The 18,598-nt window shown below is 38.8% G+C and overlaps 1 protein-coding gene across 2 annotated transcripts in view; it reads right to left on the minus strand.

Annotated features, from left to right (window-relative positions):
- The window catches only part of PTER (phosphotriesterase related), a 32,533-nt gene extending 16,451 nt beyond the window's left edge, over window positions 1-16,082 (minus strand). For both annotated transcript variants that reach the window (XM_088025798.1, XM_028114091.2), the window contains exons 1-2: window positions 15,632-16,082; window positions 14,025-14,290 (exon numbers count right to left, since the gene is read on the minus strand). In XM_088025798.1, coding sequence (XP_087881924.1) covers window positions 14,025-14,290; window positions 15,632-16,063 — 698 coding nt within the window. In that variant the 5' untranslated portion in view covers window positions 16,064-16,082. The remainder of the gene's footprint in view (window positions 1-14,024; window positions 14,291-15,631) is intronic.
- Between the last annotated feature and the right edge of the window lie 2,516 nt (window positions 16,083-18,598).

The following is an 18,598-nucleotide window of genomic DNA, read 5'->3' on the forward strand; positions in this document are numbered from 1 at the left end:
TGTCCTCAATTTCTTTCATCAGTGTTTTATAGTTTTCAGAGTACAGGTCTTTCACCTCTTTGGCTAAGTTTATTCCTGGGTATTTTATTATTTTTGGTGCAATTGTAAATGGGATTGTTTTCTTAATATTTCTTCCTGCTGCTTCATTATTAGTGTATAGAAATGCTATGGATTTCTGTATATTGATTTTGTATCCTGCAACCTTACTGAATTCATTTATCAGTTCTAATAGTTTTTTGGTGAAGTCTTTAGTATTTTCTAGATACAGTATCATGTCATTTGCAAATAGTGACAGTTTTGCTTCTTCCTTACCAATTTGGATGACTTCTATTTCTTTTTCTTGTCTGATTGCCGTGGCTAGGACTTCCAGTACTATGTTGAATAAAAATGGTGAGAGTGGACATCTTTGTCTTATTCCTGACCTTAAGGGAAAAGCATTCAGTTTTTCCCCAGTGAGTATGATGCTAGCTGTGGGGTTTTCATATAAGGCCTTTATTATGTTGAGGTATGTTCTCTCTAACCCTTATTGTTGAGTGTTTTTATCATGAATGGATGTTGTACTTTGTTAAATGCTTTTTCTGCATCTATTGAACTGATCATATAGTTTTTGTCCTTTTTCTTATTGATGTGATATATCAAATTGATTGATTTGGGAATATTGAACCACCTTTGCATCCCAGGAATAAATTCCATGTGATTGTTGTGAATGATTTTTTTAATGTATTGTTGGATTCGGTTTCCTAATATTTTGGGGGAGGATTTTTGCATCTGGGTTCATCAGAGATACTGTCCTGTGGTTCTCCTTTTTTGCGGTATCTTTATCTGGTTTATGGGTAATGCTGGCCTCATAGAATGAATTTGGAAGTTTTTCTTCCTCTTCTATTTTTTTTAGAATAGTTTGAGAAGAATGGGTACTAGCTGTTCTTTAAGTGTTTGGCAGAATTCACCTGTGAGGCCATCCAGTCCTGGACTTTTGTTTGTTGATAATTTTTTGATTAATGATATAATTTCATTGATGGTAATTGGTCTGTTAAAGTTTTCTATTTTTTTCCTGTTTGAGTTTTGGTAGGTTATATGTTTCTAGGTTTTCCAGTTTGTTGGCATATAGTTTTTCATACTGTTCTCTTACAATCATTTTATTTCTGTGATGTTGGTTTGTGATTTTGCCTCTGTCATTACTGATTTTATTTATTTGAATCTTTTCTCCCCCCCCCCCTTTTTTTGTGATGAGTCTGGCTAGAGGTTTATCAATTTTCTTGATCTTTTCAAAGAACCAGCCCCTGGTTTCATTGATCTGTTCTATTGCTTTTTTAGTTTTGAGGTCATTTATTTCTGCCCTAATTTTTATTATTTCCTTCCTTCTGCTGGTTTCCTGTTTTGTTTGTTCTTCTTTTTCTAGCTCCTTTAGGTGTAAGGTTATGTTGCCTAATTGAGATTTTTCTTGCTTTTTGAGATAGATGTATTGCTACATACTCTCCTCTTAGAACTGCTTTTACTGCATCCCAAAGAGTTTGGACTGTTGTGTTTTCATTTTCATTTCCATGTAATTTTTGACTCCTTTGATTTCTTAGTTGACCTGTTCATTGCTTAGTAGCATGTTATTTAACCTCCATGTATTTGTGCTCTTTCCAGATATTTTCTTGTGGTTGATTTAGTTTCATAGTGTTGTGGTCAGACAAGATGCATGGTATGACTTCAACCTTTTTGGATTTGTTGAGATTTGTCTTGTGGCCTAATATGTGATCTATTCTGGAGAATGTTCCATGTGCACTTGAAAAGAATGTGTCTTCTGCTGTTTTAGTATGGAATGTTCTGACTATATCTGTTAGATGCATCTGGTCCAGTGTGTCATTCAAAGTCATTGTTCCCTTATTGATTTTCTGTTTGGATGATCTGCCCATTGATGTAAGTGGGATGTTAAAGTCCCTTACTGTTATTGTGTTACTATTGATTATTTCCTTTATGTTTGTTAATAATAACTTTATGCATTTGGGTGCTTCCATGTTGGGTGCACGAGTATTTACGATTGTTATATCTTCTTGTTGGATTGTCCCCTTTATTATTATACAGTGTTCTTCTTTGTCTTTTATTACAGTCTTTGTTTTAAAGTCCATTTTGTCCAATATAAGTAATGCTCTACCAGCTTTCTTTTGACATCCATTTCCATGATGTTTCTCCATTCCCTTACTTTCAATCTGCAGGTGTATTTAGGTCTAAAATAAGTCTCTTGTAGGCAGCATGTAGATGGGTCTTGGTTTTTTATCCATTCTGTCACCATATGTCTTTTGATTGGAGCATTTAGGTCATTTATATTCAAAGTAATTATTGATAGATGTGTATTTATTGCCATTTTGTTACTTGTTTTGTGGCTGTTTCTGTAGATTTTCTCTGATCCTTTCTTCTCTTGCTCTCTCATGGTTGGCCGCCTTCCTTTAGTGATATACTTGGGTTCCTTTCTCTTTCTCTTTCTCTTTGCATATCTATGACTGGTTTTTGATTTGTGGTTACTATTAGGTTTGTATATAACATCTTCTGCATATAGCAGTCTATATTAAGTTGATGGTTTGAACCCATTTTTTGCTCCTCTCCCTCCTACCCCATGTTTTAGTTATATGGTGTCATATTTTACATCCTTTTATTTTGTGAATCCCTTGACTGATTGTTACAGATATACTTACTGTTACTGCTTTTATGTTTCCTACTTTTCTTACTCTTATGGTGTTTCTTTTCTACTCAAAAAGTCTCCTATATGTTTCTTGTAGGGCTGGTTTAGTGGTCATGAACTCCTTACCTTTTGCTTGTCTGAGAAACTCTATTTCTCCTTCTATTCTGAATGATAGCCTTGCTGGGTAGAGTACTTTTGGCTGCAGATTTTTTCCTGTCAGCACTTTGAATAGATCATGCCACTCCTTTTGGACTGACAAAGTTTCTGTTGAAAAATCTGCTGGTAGCCTTATGCGGTTTCCCTGTATGTAACTGTCTTCTTTTGCTGCTTTTTTAAAAAACTAACTTATTTATTTCAGGGAAGGGGGAGGGGCAGAAGGAGAGGGAGCGAGAGAATCTCAAGCAGACTCCTCCCCGCTGAGCACAGAGCCTGGCACGGGCCTTGATCCCAGGACCCTGAGATCATGACCTGAGCTGAAATCAAGAGTTGGAAGCTCAACCAACTGAGCCACCCAGTGCCCCCCTTTGGGGCCCTTAAGATTTTTTTTTTTTTAATCAGTACTTTTTATTATTTTTACTATGTGTCTTGGTATGGACCTCTGAACAGATCCACTGAAGCCTAGGTAAGTGAGGCTTGGTGTAAACAAGTTAGGTAGTGGATGGCAGTGCCCTGCTGGTTCCTACAGGTGGCTGTGTGTTTATGCTGAGAAGCAAGGGAGGAAGATGACATCTGACAGCTCATTTGTTCCTGAAGGGGTCTTCCAATGATCCCTCCCCTCCAGACATGCTCTGAGATGAGTAAATAGCTTTCTCTCCCACATACCCCAGACGTTTTTCAAACTGCTGCTTCTGGGCTGTATCTCTGTGGGCTGTTTGTTGTGCTGTCTCCTTAAGGGCAGGAATTCAGCTTCTTATTCCACTCTGGGCTTTACGAGAACTGAGCCCTCCAGTTTTTAAAATTCCAGGCTTGAGGTCCCTCTGGTTAGGTTCTAATAAGAACTCACAAAATTTGGCCTCTCATGCTTTCAAAGCCAAATGTTCTGGAGAGTCGTCTTCCCTGTGCAGCCTCCCCCCGGTATTAGTCTATTTCTCTCTCCTTTCCTCACCCAAGGCTGCCCCATCCCCCAAGGACGGCCATTTATCTCCACACTGTCCACACTGCATCTCCGCCCTTTGTGCCCTCTTTGATGTGGCCTCTTCTCTGCTTTCAGTGGTCGAGTTTGTTCTGGTAGTCATTGGGTCATTCACACTGATGCGTTATTGTGTTGTATTTGTGGGACAAGGCGAGCTTAGGGTCCTCTTACTCTGTCATCTTCCCAGCCTCCCCCTGAATAAACCTGGTTCTTAAAGTGTGGTCTAAACATCGCCTATGGTTAGAAAGCATAACTTGTTATTTCGATTAAATATCGCCCAGAAACTTTGGTTTCACACAAAGTCAGACCTGCAATTAGAATGGTACATTCACATGACCATGCTCGTTTATTCCGTATACGTAAGCATTTTAAAGCTTCATTTATCTTTCTGTATTAAGGCATTACTTTTATGGAACAGTCTTTTCAACATGAGAAAATAATTGGGAATGAAAAGCAATAGAAAAATAATTCAGGTCGTTCTGTATTCATTGTATTTCCCATTATCTACAGTTGAACAAGCATCTTTCTCCTACATTATTCACTTCCCTGACTACACAGGTCCCCACCTTACAGAGATATTTAATGACATCATAGAAGGAATGATGTCACAGTTTCAATATTATGACTTAAGTGTAGGCTTACGCAAAAGGAACAGATGGCTGCCAGAGAGAAAAGCCCTGTTTAAATTAGACTAAAACCAGAAGCTGGCTCTGAATTGCGAAGGGTAATTAAAACTTTATTTTAAAATACATTTCACAGTTTGTATACCCTAGGAAGAGCTTTTTACCATATGAACTTTCCAGCTGCCACATAGCACAAAAGAGGTTGCATTTCTCATGTAAGGCGGTACACAGTTCAGGGAATGATGGTATTGAGAAGAGTGAAGATAAATCTCATAGACATGGCACTCCTATTTGTTAAAATGTCACATTTCATGGGAATGGTGTCAGAGTCATGAAAAATTGCTTTAGGGAAAGAAAATTACTGGTAGAAGGTTTGGGAGGGTATAATGTACAGGAGAGAATACCTGACCAGCACCTTCTTTGGCCCCGACATGGGCTGGTCTGCCCAAATGTCTGTTAAAGAGGACAATCTGGGATTCTCCACAAATATCAATTATCAGCATAAATTAATTGCATTTTATTTGGCATTATTTCTGTATTTTAAGATGTTCTGCTATCTTTCAGTTTGTCACACGTTTGTCTGGACTTTTTTTTTTTTTTCTTATTACATAGGTCCTGCAATGAAAGGAAATCCATGATAGACAATAATAGGGGGGAAAGCCACATAATGCTTTAAGGGTTAGAAGTAATTTTTCTTAACCCCTTTTGACAGATGAGCAAAGGACAGGAAGGCTTAAGTGACTTGTTCAAGATCACACAAAAGTGCTGGTGTCAGAACCAGAAATTAAGCAACATGACTCCAGCACCCCGTTTCTCCATCGTCCCATGCATAGAACATACACAGAAGGGATATACCTTGCATTGATGAAGGAATAGCTCCTGCCAATGTCATCACACAGTTTTAACCTTAAATGTATTCAGAGTTTGTGTTTCTATGTCAGTGAGTACTCTCTACAAACCTACGTAGATCTTTATATAAAATTTGGCCACAGTGTGACAAGTTACAGACAAGCGGCCATAATGACATTTTTAAAAGCATCTAGGCTCTTTTTTTTCCCCTAGTTTTTCTTTCCTATCATCTGCCATAGCGATAGCAGAAGAAATGTCAGTAGACATTAGTAAATTTAAAAAAGGGAGTGTTCTTACTACATATTTTCTTTTAAAGACTCTCACTTGCTTATCAGGCCTCTACTTTGTTGCCTGAACTGATTTCTTTAGTTTTTCACTCCATGGTAGGATCTGAGCCAATATGACTAAATAAGTTGTCTTTACTATAAATAATGTGCACCATGTATATACTCACAATGTGTACTCATTCCTCTCAGGCATACGCTACTTATGCACATAATGCATGCATATGCATAATGCTAATAATAAAGTGTTAAGAACTACTGCATTGTACACACAGGATTCTAGATGTTATGAACCATTGCATGTGCATGACATACCAACTGTTCTTTCTTTAAAATCCTACCATACTACTTGAGTATATAAAGATGTTTTGAAGAGTTTAAGTTTGCCAAACATTTGCCTGGAATTGAGTTTGAGTGATTTCACGTTAATTCACTAGTATAGGAATTAAAAAGGTGCAGTTCCGAGGATACCAGATAATAACTTTTTTGTGGCTTTTTAAAGACAACTGTAAGGTTAAAAGTCACATAATGATAATTCAATCATCAGTTTGAAGGCAGAGAATGTGTTGTGTTCCCTGCTATATCCCAGTGTCTGGTCCATGAGGCACTCAATAAATATTTGTTGAATGAATGAATAAATGAATGAATGAAGTAATATTCCACCCTCTAGCTTCATCTAATTAAAAGCATGAAAAAACATGTATCAAAATTGTATCCTTTAAAGAGTCAGGTGAATTTGGCATGAATAATCAGTGGTACAGAGAATAAAATGGGTTATTAGCCCATCCCTTGTGTTCTCACTTCTCTTTCAAAACCCTTGGGTCAAATTCTACCCTCTACAGGGAGTGATTTTCAAAGAGAGAGGTGGGCTATATTCCGGCACCTAATCATTATTGTGCCCCTCATCAAACTCTAGGCCCTGGATTTCCATCAAAGCCCCATGCTTTGTTAGATAGATAACCAAGTAGAAAAAAGATGGAGGCATAGCCCCTGTCTTTGGCCCTCTCTGAGACTCAAAACTTAATCAGGAAATAGTTAGTACCCCAATGCCTCCCAGCCCTGCCATTTTACCCAGCTTTCACTGGTGACGAAATAATCGTATTGTCACAAAAATACCTATAGCTCCTCTCTAGTACATGACGGATAAAATTTCCTTGGAGATGAATTGCAAAAAGACCATCCGTGGGGTATCTTCTCGAATCCCACACACCCTGTATTAGACCGGGGGCAGAGACAGTGCTGTGATTCTACACCAACTGGAAATGGAGATAGAGTTTTAACAGGTAGTAAAATTATACTAAATGATTAAAAGGCATAAAGCCTTTGTGGATTAACAACCCAAACAGGGATGCCTAAGGTCTGGTGTTATTTTCTAATAACTGTTGACTTTGGGTGGCTATAACTGTGAAGGGCAGCCCACCCCACCCCCCGCCCCCACAATGTTCCCTGGGGCTAAATTCACTGCTGTCCACAGGCACGTCCACAGGCCCATATTTCTTAAAGAGAACAGATGGTTAGGGGAGGGCCTAGACACAGAAGCAGATTTATCTTGTCAAGGTTGCTATCTCCAGGTAAACGACCTTAAGCAGGTCACAAGTGGTCACATGCCAACAATGTGGTTCAGAGGTGTCCTGAGGTGGCCGCCATTCATTAACTCTTCCCTCTCAGTCTCCCAGTTGCTCCTTTTGGATCGGTGGGTAGCAGTTTTGCTCTTGTTGCTATGGGGTGTGTGTGTGTGTGTGTGTGTGTGTGTGTGTGTGTGTGTGTGCATGTGCATGTATTTTAAGAGAAAATGCCTTATGCATGAATGCTAGTGAAGATTTATATACCTTCAAAATATTTCATTGCTTTAACATGATTGTGGACATCCTGGAGTATTTTATTTTGTATTCTCAAATGATAGAAGTCCTACCTTCAAGGGGTTAAAAGGACCAATCTGATAGGTAGTCAAGGCTGAGCGTAGGTCCTGGTAGAGAGCCCAGTGTTGTAAAAGCAGCTGCAGGGCAGAGTTAGCGCCTTGACTTGTCACCTTGCAATCACAACAGCCCCTGGGTTCAGAGCCTTCTCCTGGATGCCTAAAAAGGCATGGCAGGAGAAACGAATGGCTCTGTGCTTTGTTTGGTTTGGTTTTCCTGGAGGTCTTGTTTTCAGAATGCTCTACTTTTTGTGTGGTGTCTGTGTATTTTGTTGCACAAAATACATGCCCTTTTGTGATTTGTCCCCATTATAAAAGCTGAAATCCTTGCCCTTTCAATACAGATCAGATTGTGTGTGTGCAGCCCAGGAGACCTCAGGAGTTTGTGAAAGGCTGACCTAGTCACACTTCTGCCTGGCGACTGTCTTGCTGTGAACACCCACATCAAAAGGCCAAAGTTGCCTGCATCTGCCTCCCTGAGTATTTTTTTTTCTGTTACTTTATTTCATTTGTTTTTCCAAATGCACTACTTTTCTTCTGAAGCCATTTTGCCTAGTTGCCTCTACCCTGAAATGTTCCTACTTCTATGTATTTCTTTTTCAGACACTGGAACCCTGCATCGTCCTTAATAGAGGTACCGAATGGGTGGGATGCTCTAGAAATGGTCTCAGGATTTCCCAGGATGCTCTGAATTTGTCTGATGTCAGGCCAACCTCTCAGTTCCATCCTGAGCCATTCTAGAGGGAGGCACTGAAAAATCAGACAATGTAGCTTTGTTATTTAAAAGAAAATACACATATGTGTACAATATATATGTTGTTTGATTTTATGAGCAAGGATGTTCTACTGTACTTGAGTTAAGATTTATTTCACAATTTCCAACAAAAGTTTACTTTATTTTTTTAATTTTATTTTATTATGTTATGTTAATCACCATACATTACATCGTTAGTTTTTTCAAGCATAATCTTCTAACTTACCAACATGTCTAACTATACAGAGAATTAGAAAGATTCTTCTTTAAGAATCATCATGGGCCAGTTCAAGCAGTATGGTAGATGAAATGTTCACAGAAAGCCTGTCCTACATAGTGCATGCAAAATACTGAATAAAATGAAAGGGGAAAAAAATCCTATTTTTAAATGCTTGGTTAGGCTGGTGGGGAAGTAAAGGACTTGCTCATGGTGCAGAAACAAGAGAGCAGAGAAGGTGAGAGGTAAGGGGAGACCTAGAGCACCCATTTGCCTGGTGGGTGGGGGGTACGTTAATGGGCCAAAGTGAGACAGAGCCCAGCCTGGGTAATTAGGAGGTAAACTGGAGACACAGTTCCCATCAGCACATAAAGGGAGTGCTCCCTCATCCCAGACAACACCCATGGGGGCGGAGGAGGAGGAAAAACCTGGTCCACAGATGGAATCTTTGGAGATTATATGCCTTTCTCAGTCTTGTTTTCTGGTGAAAAGGAAGCAGAGTGAGAAAAACCATCTCCAGTAAGAATCCATAGCTGCAAGCCTGCTATTCACTGAGTTTAGGAGACGGAATTCACTTGTGTGGTTTTAAACCCCTCAAGTCAAAAGTTTAAAGAGCCACAAAAGGGGGTGCCTGGGTGGCTCGGTTGGTTGAGTGTCCGACTCTTGGTACTGGCTCAGGTCATGATCTCCGGGTCGTGAGATTGAGCCCCACGTTGGGTTCTACACTCAGCGTGGAGTCTGCTTCAGGTTCTCTCTCCCTCTCCCTCCTGCTCACTCTCTCTCTCTCTCTCTCTCCAATAAATAAAGATCTTTTAAAAAATAGTCACAAAAAAACCAAATCCTGTATGATTCCACTTGTATGAAGTACCTAGAGTTGTCAGATTCTTGGAGGTGAACAATAGAATGGTGGTTGCCTTGGCCAGTGGGGAGGGGGAGTAGGGAGCTGTTCAGTGAGTAGACAGTTTCAGTTTTGCAAGATGAAGAGTTCTGCAGTTTGGTTGCACAACAATGTGGATGTATTTAACACTATTGAATTTTATACTTCAAAATGGATGTAAGATGGTAAATTTTATGACTGTTTTACCACAAATAAATAATTTTTTTAATTTTTAGAAATTGAGTTTAAAGTAGTCCCAGATTGATGGTGCCCTCTAACTGCCTACAAGAAGTAAACAAAACAAACCAACAAATGAATGGGGGAAAAATTCCTCCAGCCTAGGACTCATAATAATTTCCAAGGAATCCAAGATCATAACATTTTTTTAATACAAGAAAATAATCTCACATGAATGAGAGCCCAAAGAACCAACAAACAATAAAATCAGGGGGAGAAAGACATTAGAAATTAGATTTATTAATCAAAGGTAAATATTTGTTTAATATTTTTTAAAGATTGAACTGAAAACATACTGAAGGAAAAATAAATTATCAAAATTAACCAAGCAGAATTAAAAAGTAAACAAATAGGGGCCCCTGGGTGGCTCAGTCGGTTAAGTGTTTGATTCTTGATTTTGGCTCAGGTCATGATCTCAGGGTTGTAGGATCGAGCTCTGTGTTGGGCTCCTTGCTCTGAGTTCTGAGTCTGCTTAAAGAATCTCTCTCTCTCTCTACTCCTTCCCACCTACCCCTTCCCCCATGCTAGCTCTCGCTTGCACTATCTTTCTCTAAAACATTATACCCTCATCCAAATTATATGCCCATTGGTTTACTAGAGAGCCTCTTGTCAGTTACAGCTAGATTTTCCATAATACATTGCCAGTCAGGGTCTCCTTCCCACAAAACCAAGTAGGTTTCAACACCTTAAATCTAAATGTCTAAAATAAAGAATGTTAAAACCTTAAAGAAAAAAGTAAACAAATAGAGGGGTGCCCGAGAGGCTCAGTCAGTTAAAAACCGACTCATGATTTAGGCTCAGGTCATGATGTCTTGGGTGCAGAGATGGAGCCCCATGATGGCTCCATGCTCAGCAGAGAGTCTGCTTGAGATTCTCTCCCTCTGCCCCACCCCCCACGCCTACTCGCTCTTCCCCTGCCAAAATAAATAAATAAATCTTTTAAAAAAGTAAATAGAATTTATAGAAATTTTTTTAAAAGGACTATGGTTTTAAGTTTTCTGTTTCTTAATATTATAAACCAAATTGATAGATTAGGCAGCAGATTGATTTTGCTGGAGAGAGAAGTAGTAAATAGGAAGAAAGAACTTTAAGAAACTAGGTCCAATATGCAAATGGATGGAAAAATGAACGAGATGTTAAGAAATCTGCAGGACAGGTCATCAGATCCTACGTATTTGAAACTGGAGTTTATGATGAAAATAAGAAGATATGGATGAAGCACTATTTGAAGAGACAATGGCTGAAGTTTTCCGGAAACAAATGAAAAAATACATCTTCATATCCAGGAATCCCAAGCATACATGATAAAAAGAAATTCACACTGAGAGAGATCGTAGTGCAGATATAGACTCCCAGAGATAAAGATGTTAAAAACAGAAAGAAAAGGCAGGTTACTTCCAAGGAAGCATAATTAGGTTCAGCTGACTTATGAACAGCAATAATGAATGTGAGTTGAAAATTGAATATCTTTAAAGCACTTAGAAAAAATAACTTTTAGGTAGAATTGTCTACTTTAAGTAATTATTGTAGATCATGTATCCTATTTAATTATCTCTTACGAATGAAGGAATGAAGTCATTTTCAGATACATACATACATACTAAGTATGTATTACCAAAACAGACACACACCGAAGGAACTTCAAATGATGTACCTTAGGAAATTCAAGGATAAAGACCTGAGATGAAGAGGGAATGGTAAGCAAAGAAAATAGGAAACAGAAAGGCTAATCTAAATATACATTGACCATCTATATGTTTTATAATAGTAAGATAATGTCTAATCACTGGGATTATAAAAAGGAAAATAGACACCCATCCTGGAAAAATAATAGTATGTAAGTCAGATGGTAAATGATTGAAGTCGAGGGATTCTAAGGTCTTTGTATGACCAGGAAGGTTGGTAAAATATTATATTTAAAATGTGATATGTTAAATATACATGTTACATTTTCTATTATAACCACTGATAGGATAGAAATAGTATAGATGCCTTCCAAAGTATTAAAGGGGAAAGATAAAATAAGAAGGTGAAAAAAATCAATAAAAGACATCAAGAAAGGATGACATTAACTATGACCAAAAGAAAAAGTGGGAGGGGGGTGCCTGGATAGTTCAGTTGGTTAAGCGTCCAACTCTTGGTTTTGACTCAGGTCATCATCATCTTGGGCTCCTGAGATTGAGCCCTGCTTTGGGCTCCATGCTCAGCAAGGAGTTGGCTTGAGATTTTCTGCCTCTACCCCTCCCCCCACCCACACACACATGCTCTCTCTCTCTCAAATAAATGTTAAATAAATAAAATCTTAAGAAAAAAAGTGGGAACAAACATTTTAGTAAACATAGTCAATGTAAAAAAACTGAAGTTTTCATCTAGAAAAAGAGACTGGATAAAACCCAAAACCCAGTCACGTGCTGGGTGTGTGTAAGACATCTCTAGATTATAAAACCAACACAGAAAGATCAGGTTAGTCACATTAATATCAGATGAAACAGCCTTTAAAACAAAAAGAATTACTCAAATTACTAGAGATAAGGCAGTTCAATATATGTTGAAATAAGTTTCAGTTCTCCAGGGAAGTGAAACAACTTGTATGCATGTGATGGCATAGCTTCAAAATATATAAAGAAAAAACTTGAAATATGTACAAAAAGAAATTTAAAAATCCACCATAACAGATTTTTAACATACTTCTTTTTTTTTTTTTTTGGTAACAATAGATTGAGCAGACACAAAGTCAGCAAGAATATAGAATATTTGAACCTGGTTACTAACTGTAGTCTAATGGACCTATAGAGAGCATAATAACAGCAGAATACAATGTTTCCAAAAACCCAAGAAATATTTATAAAATTTAAAAATACATATTATCTTACTCACTTGCATGACATACTTCAGACTGTTTAAAAAGTATTAAAGAATCATCCTTCTGGATTACAGATGCTACATATGTTCTAAATCATACAAGGTAACATTATCAAATACATTATTTTAAATTCATATGAACTTACCCCAGATCTCACAGGAAATGGTAGGGTCACGATGTAAAATCAGGAGTCCTCTGGGTCCAAAGATTCTATTCTTCATACTAGGACACACTACTGGGGATCTAGAAGCATCCCTCTACTTTATCAGTACAACCAGAAGATCTTGAAAATAGGCATGTGTTGATCTTGGTACCAACCCAGTTGCCAGGAAAACTGCCTTTACCTTGATGTTCTCAGTCTCTCCATTAATATCGCCTTCTCCATTCTGCCACAATTATAACTTTTAATTTCTTTTCAGCCCAGGATTTTATAATATTTCTATTAAGTAGAAGCATTTTATCAATACATTCTGTAGGACTGTTAGTTTATTAAATAGCAGAATGCCAGGTGCGACGATGAGGAGCTACCGGTCTGTTAATATGGCTTTACTCCAATATGCAAGATAGAAATAATCGTAATGTATTATTAGTCTCATTTTTCCTGTGTTAATTCCTTAATCAACTTCATCTGAAGGCCAGTGTCTAGCCTTTGCAATACTGTTAGGCTTCTTCATAAAATGAACTGCAGCCAACATCTGTTCAAATAGTCACTTATTTTGCGGGCCCCTACACATCTAATATAATGTGTTGGGGTTGAGCAGTGAGCTCCACAAAGATATGTCCATGTGTTAACCCTCTGAACCTCTGAAAGTGACCCTATTTGGGAAAAGAGTCTGCAGCTGTGATGACGTTAAGGAGATCATTCTGGGTTGTGTGAGTGGATGCTCAATCTAATGATGTGCCCTTCTAAGAAACAGAAGAGGAGAAGACACAGACAGACAGGAGGGGGCCATGTAAAGAAAAGGGCAGAAGCTGAAGTTATGTAGCCACAAGCCAAGGAAACCAGACAATGGAAGAAACAAGGTAGGATTTTCCCCTAGAGCCTTTGGAGGAAGTGCAGCTCAGGCCTCCAGAGCTGTGAGAAAGAAATATCTTGTTTTAAGCCACCTAGTTTCTTATAATTTGTTATAGTAGCCCCTGGAAACTAAGAATACTACCAAACAAATAATATACCCATTTCTATTATGTTTTTTTTTTTTTTAAGATTTATTTATTTGAGAGAGAGGGAGAGGGAGTGGAAGTGGAAGGGAGGGGCAGAAGGAGAGGGAGAGAGAATCTCAAGCAGACTCCAGGCTCAGTGTGGAGCCCGGAGCCCCACGTAGGGCTCTATCTCACGACCCTGAGATCACGACCTGAGCTGAAATCAAAAGTCGGATGCTCAACTGAGTGAACCACCCAGGCTTATGCCCCAGTATTATGTTTTATAATTGCATTTTCAGGACACACAAAAGGCAGCATTGACTTTTACGAATGTCTCTTATAAAATATTGTCATCCAGGTAGTTAGTGGTTTTCTCTAGGTGATTAGCGTTTCATCAATCTGATATTATTTATTTGATCATCCATAATCATCTGGTGACTTGAACTAATTTGAAGAGAGTCTGCTTACCTATCGATGTGAGACATAACTGTTTTGGAGATGTCTACACCTGCTTCTTGCAACACTCGGATGATCTGAAATGGTGCACTTGGATTCCTCCCCGGATGAATAATAACAGGACAGCCTAGCTGAGCCTGAGCATGAGCAGTTGCTTGAAGAACTTTCCTTTCATTCTCAGCCAGAGGCCAGGAGCAACCAATTTCTCCGATGACGCCACACTTGATAGTCGTTCCATCGGCCCCATGGAGAATTTCATGAATGAGGACATCAGTAAGCTAAGGAAGAGCAGGAAAGAAAACATTCTGTAGGCTGGAATTTATCAACCCAGAGTCGCCACAGTATGTGAATGGATTTATTCCTTCAGCCATTCGTTCTTTTAAGAATGTATTCACCATCCATTCAATTAGTATGGGTCAATGAGAAAGGCCAAATCTCAAATTCAGCAAGTTATTCTAAATCAAAGATTCAATAATATCTTACTGTGATTATTTAACAAGAAATTTGTGGCTTTAGGAAGCTATAGGGGAAAAAAAGGTGACTTCATGAAAGTACATTCAGATGAGAAAAAAAAATCTATAATTTAACCTGAGAAACATCTAGAACATAAAAAGACTGCCCTTGAACATACATCAACTGTATCAACTAATCCTTTAATTCTCCCTTATTTATGCAGTGCTTAACCCCATACAGCATAGAATATTCACAACACACAATACTAATATGACATTTTTTGATTCCTATGTATATTACTACTAAGAGTGGTTGGAAGAATGTGTAATGGCTGACTTCAGGATAGTCTTCAAATAATATAAGCATATAAAAAGGTAAAGGTCTGATTGGAAAATGATGCAGATAAAGTTTTGCAATACAAAGATTTTAATGACTAACTGAATCGTTGCAAAGACTGCAGCTGACATGCTATGCCTTTCAAGTAGGCAATGGATGACACATATAAATATAGCCAATAGGTATAAACATGTATAAACACACACAGACATGTTCAGAAGGAGAGCACATATATATGCCAAGAAGCTTTGTGGCTAATTCTTTCTGTTTCTCTCTGAAAGATTTCCTTCCTTCTGCCCATTCTTCCTTAAGATCATATGATAACAAAAACAGGAATGGATTTTCTTCCACCCTTCCTGTTTTGTAAAAGAAGGAAACATATCCGCCCGTGTGCCAAGTCTCTGCCTGCCAAGTCTCACCCTACAGTAAATTTTTATTGCTGGTTATTATAAAATCCAGAAAGAAAATCGAGGTTACATAACTGCAGTTTATAATGGGAAAATGAGGTTTACAAACAGGCTGTACCACCACTATGGAGCAGGAATACCACATATCCAAATCTAAGTGTTAACACTTGGAATTTTTCAGTGACTAGTGGGTTAAGCTCTCCTCCCTCGATGCTTTTTTCTTTATGAGACGAAATGTTCCTAATTTGGGTCCCCACTGGCAGATGTCATTGCTAGCTAGCACATTTCTGTAGCAATGCCCAGCTACCTCTGAGTCAGTGACATTCCCCAATGGAGATGGCACAGAGGGAAAATCCAATGTCTGAGGTTCTGGCCTTTCTGAATTGACACGCAAATATTGTTCAAGTCCTCAGGGCTCCTCACCTGCTCCACTGACATGGCTCTGGTCTCCGGAGAGTGAGTTGCCTCCACGTAAAACCCAGCTCCAGATATGATATGGACGCCCGTCTCCTCTGCCAGCCACCTCAGAGTCTTCACGTCTCGGCTAATTCCAACAGTTGTGTTCTCCACCAGAGCCCCTCCACCGTTGGCTTTAAAATACAACAGTTCTTCCCTTACAGCTTCCGTCTCCTGATTCAGCCAAAGATTCTCTTTATGGGAATACGGGTTTTTTTGAATCCAGAATAAGTTTTTCATCATAATAGGTTCCTGAGAGGCAGCTTCATGACATGGAGGAGGTGGGTAGTAACAGTGGTCAAAGGTCATTGTCAGATGTTCGTGGGTCAGAGTACGGCCCAGTTTGCTGGGCTCCACGGGGCCCAAAACCGTTTGGACTTTCCCACTTAAGGAAGACATTTCTGGTGATACCAGGAGATGCTCTGAAAAGAGTGTTTTCTGGAAAAAAAAGAAAAGAAAACTATAATCAGAAAATTTAACACACCCATAAATTCCATCCATCGGGGATAGGAGGCTGCGAATGTACACCTGTGTAAGAAAGAGAATCAATTAAATTAGAGATATGATCCCACTTAGCATCCTGCCAAAGCCAGAGTCAGTCTCTAGTAAATTGTGGAAGTTCACTGCAGCCTTAAGTGACGTGCATGGTGTTAGATGTCCTCCGGCCACTTCCACTGGAACTTCTTTGCCTGACTTAATCCCAGCCTCATCTACTGAAAATATTTCTTGGTATTCAGTTCACAGTTTCCTTTTGCTTAATTTTATCTCATTAGTCATGGCTATACTTCCTTGGTTAATTCAACAATAATTTCCATTAAAAAAAAAACCTCATAATCAATAACTTATGTCAAAACCAGCCTTGTATCAGAACTTTTTCATTTGTCATTTTCCCAAATAAATTAAATATACTGAGGCTACTGATCATTCCATTACTCATTCACTATCCAAGTGAAAAAAATTCTGTTGAAAGGTCCATCATGTGACAGAAATTGTAGATATAAATACACGTAGCACAAAAATCTTTGACCTTGATTATTTCACAGATTATTCCCCCAAAAAACAACTGGGGGGGGCATGCCTAGATTTAATAATAAAAAGACAAGAATAAAAACCTCTCTTGCTCTAGATGTTTTCTTTTGTCTAGGGCACATAGTCAGAAAGACTTCAAAAATCATTAAAAGCAAAAATCCAGGGCGCCTGGGTGGCACAGTTGATTAAGCATCCGACTCTTGGTTTTGGCTCAAGTCATGATCTTGGGGTCCTGGGATTGATCCCTGTGTCAGGAGTGAAGGGGTCCGTGCTCAGCGGAGAGTCTGCTTGAAGATTCTCTCTCTCCCTCTGCCCTCCCGCCCTACGAGAGCAGGCACATGCGCGTTCTCTCAAATAAATAAATAAATCTTAAAAAAGAAGTTATAATGAAAACTTTGTTATAATGAAAGCGACTATAACTTACTTGAAACTGAAATTTGCTGTCTCCAAAGAGTAAAAACCTCTCTATTTATCCTATTTATTTTCATTTGTAACACATACTAAGTATTCACCAAGTTTCCATCACTGACAAGAACCCCAGCTCCAGAGTGTTCATGTGTCCGTATGTTTCCTCAATGAAGGGATTCTCTTGGAAAGAAGCCACGACTGAAAGCGTGAAGACAAACACCTTCGCGGCCAAGAGTGAAACCCCTGCCAGAAACAGTGGTCTACACGGAGTGCTAGCTGCATACATTCGGAGGATGCTGACAAATTGGGAACCAGGTAAAAGAACATGCCTCTGAAGCTCTCAAGCTGTTCCTTAAAGACATTCTGAAATCCCTGAACTTCTAAGCATCAGTTTTCTTATTCGTAAATTAGAATAACAAAAGCACATTTCCTATGTTGTCCTAGGCGTTCAGTGAAATGAGCTACCAAGTATCAAAGCACACAGCACTTGGTTAACAAATGATAGTTCTGTTCTTTTCGGCTACAGTGGAACTACTATGTATTCCCTAGGTGGTTATTAGTTTTTTTTTTTTTTTTTCCAGAGGAAGTGTCTGGTTAGAGAGGAGATCATTTGGGGGAGCGTCAGGTAGAGGATGATTCACAGCGGTACATTCAAGAGACAAGGGGAAAAGAGACCAGGGTTGGGGAGAAAGGAGCACTGAGCCCAAGGCAGTTTTACATCAATCCACTGCAATTATCTGGAACTGAGAAGTTTGATATGCATTGGCCCATAATGTGTAAATAATTGATTTCGACGGTTTGATAGACAACTGTAGGTCTTGTGGCTAGCACGGCCATTAACTTTTGGTTGGTAGTGCTCTTCTGCAAGCCAAGCTTCCATCATCTAAATAATTCACATGGTGACAGAAGCCGGTGTCTGTTTAGAGAGTTGCCGTGTGCCTGCCGGTCACCGCACAGGACAATGATTTTCCTTGATGATGTCTAGGACTTCACTCTTCATTGACTTATTCCCTGTTACTGAGAGCAAGGAATACGTAGCTAGTTCTTTCTGGTGACAAAAATCACAGTTCATTAATGATCGATTCAATCTTCCATAGGGATTAATTTGTTCTTTCCTTCCTTTTGGCTGATGGGGCCCAGAAACTTGGATAAACTGATGAAACACTATCACTATCATTGCATGTCAACTAGGCTTCAATTTTTTAAAAAGGAAAAAAAAAATCAAACCAACAGCAGTAGCACTTTTACTAGAAAAGTACCAAACTGCCTGGTTAATTGATACAGATTTGAAAGAGCAATGTTAGTAAGTTGCAAGCTCACAACCTGTGAATCTGTTAAAAAAAAAAAAAAAACACTTAAATGTCATCTCTCCTGGGAAATTCCTCAGGCAGAGCGAGTTGCTGCTTCCTATGATCACAAACAATGTAACTCACACTTAAAGGATAAGAAAGGATGAAAGAACAAACTGTAGCCGACATTGCTCTAAGCTGGAATGTG

The sequence above is a fragment of the Eumetopias jubatus genome, unplaced genomic scaffold, assembly GCF_037043125.1.
Source record: "Eumetopias jubatus isolate StellerSeaLion01/CBP00866 unplaced genomic scaffold, mEumJub1_p1.0 scaffold_8, whole genome shotgun sequence".
Lineage (NCBI taxonomy): Eukaryota > Metazoa > Chordata > Mammalia > Carnivora > Otariidae > Eumetopias > Eumetopias jubatus.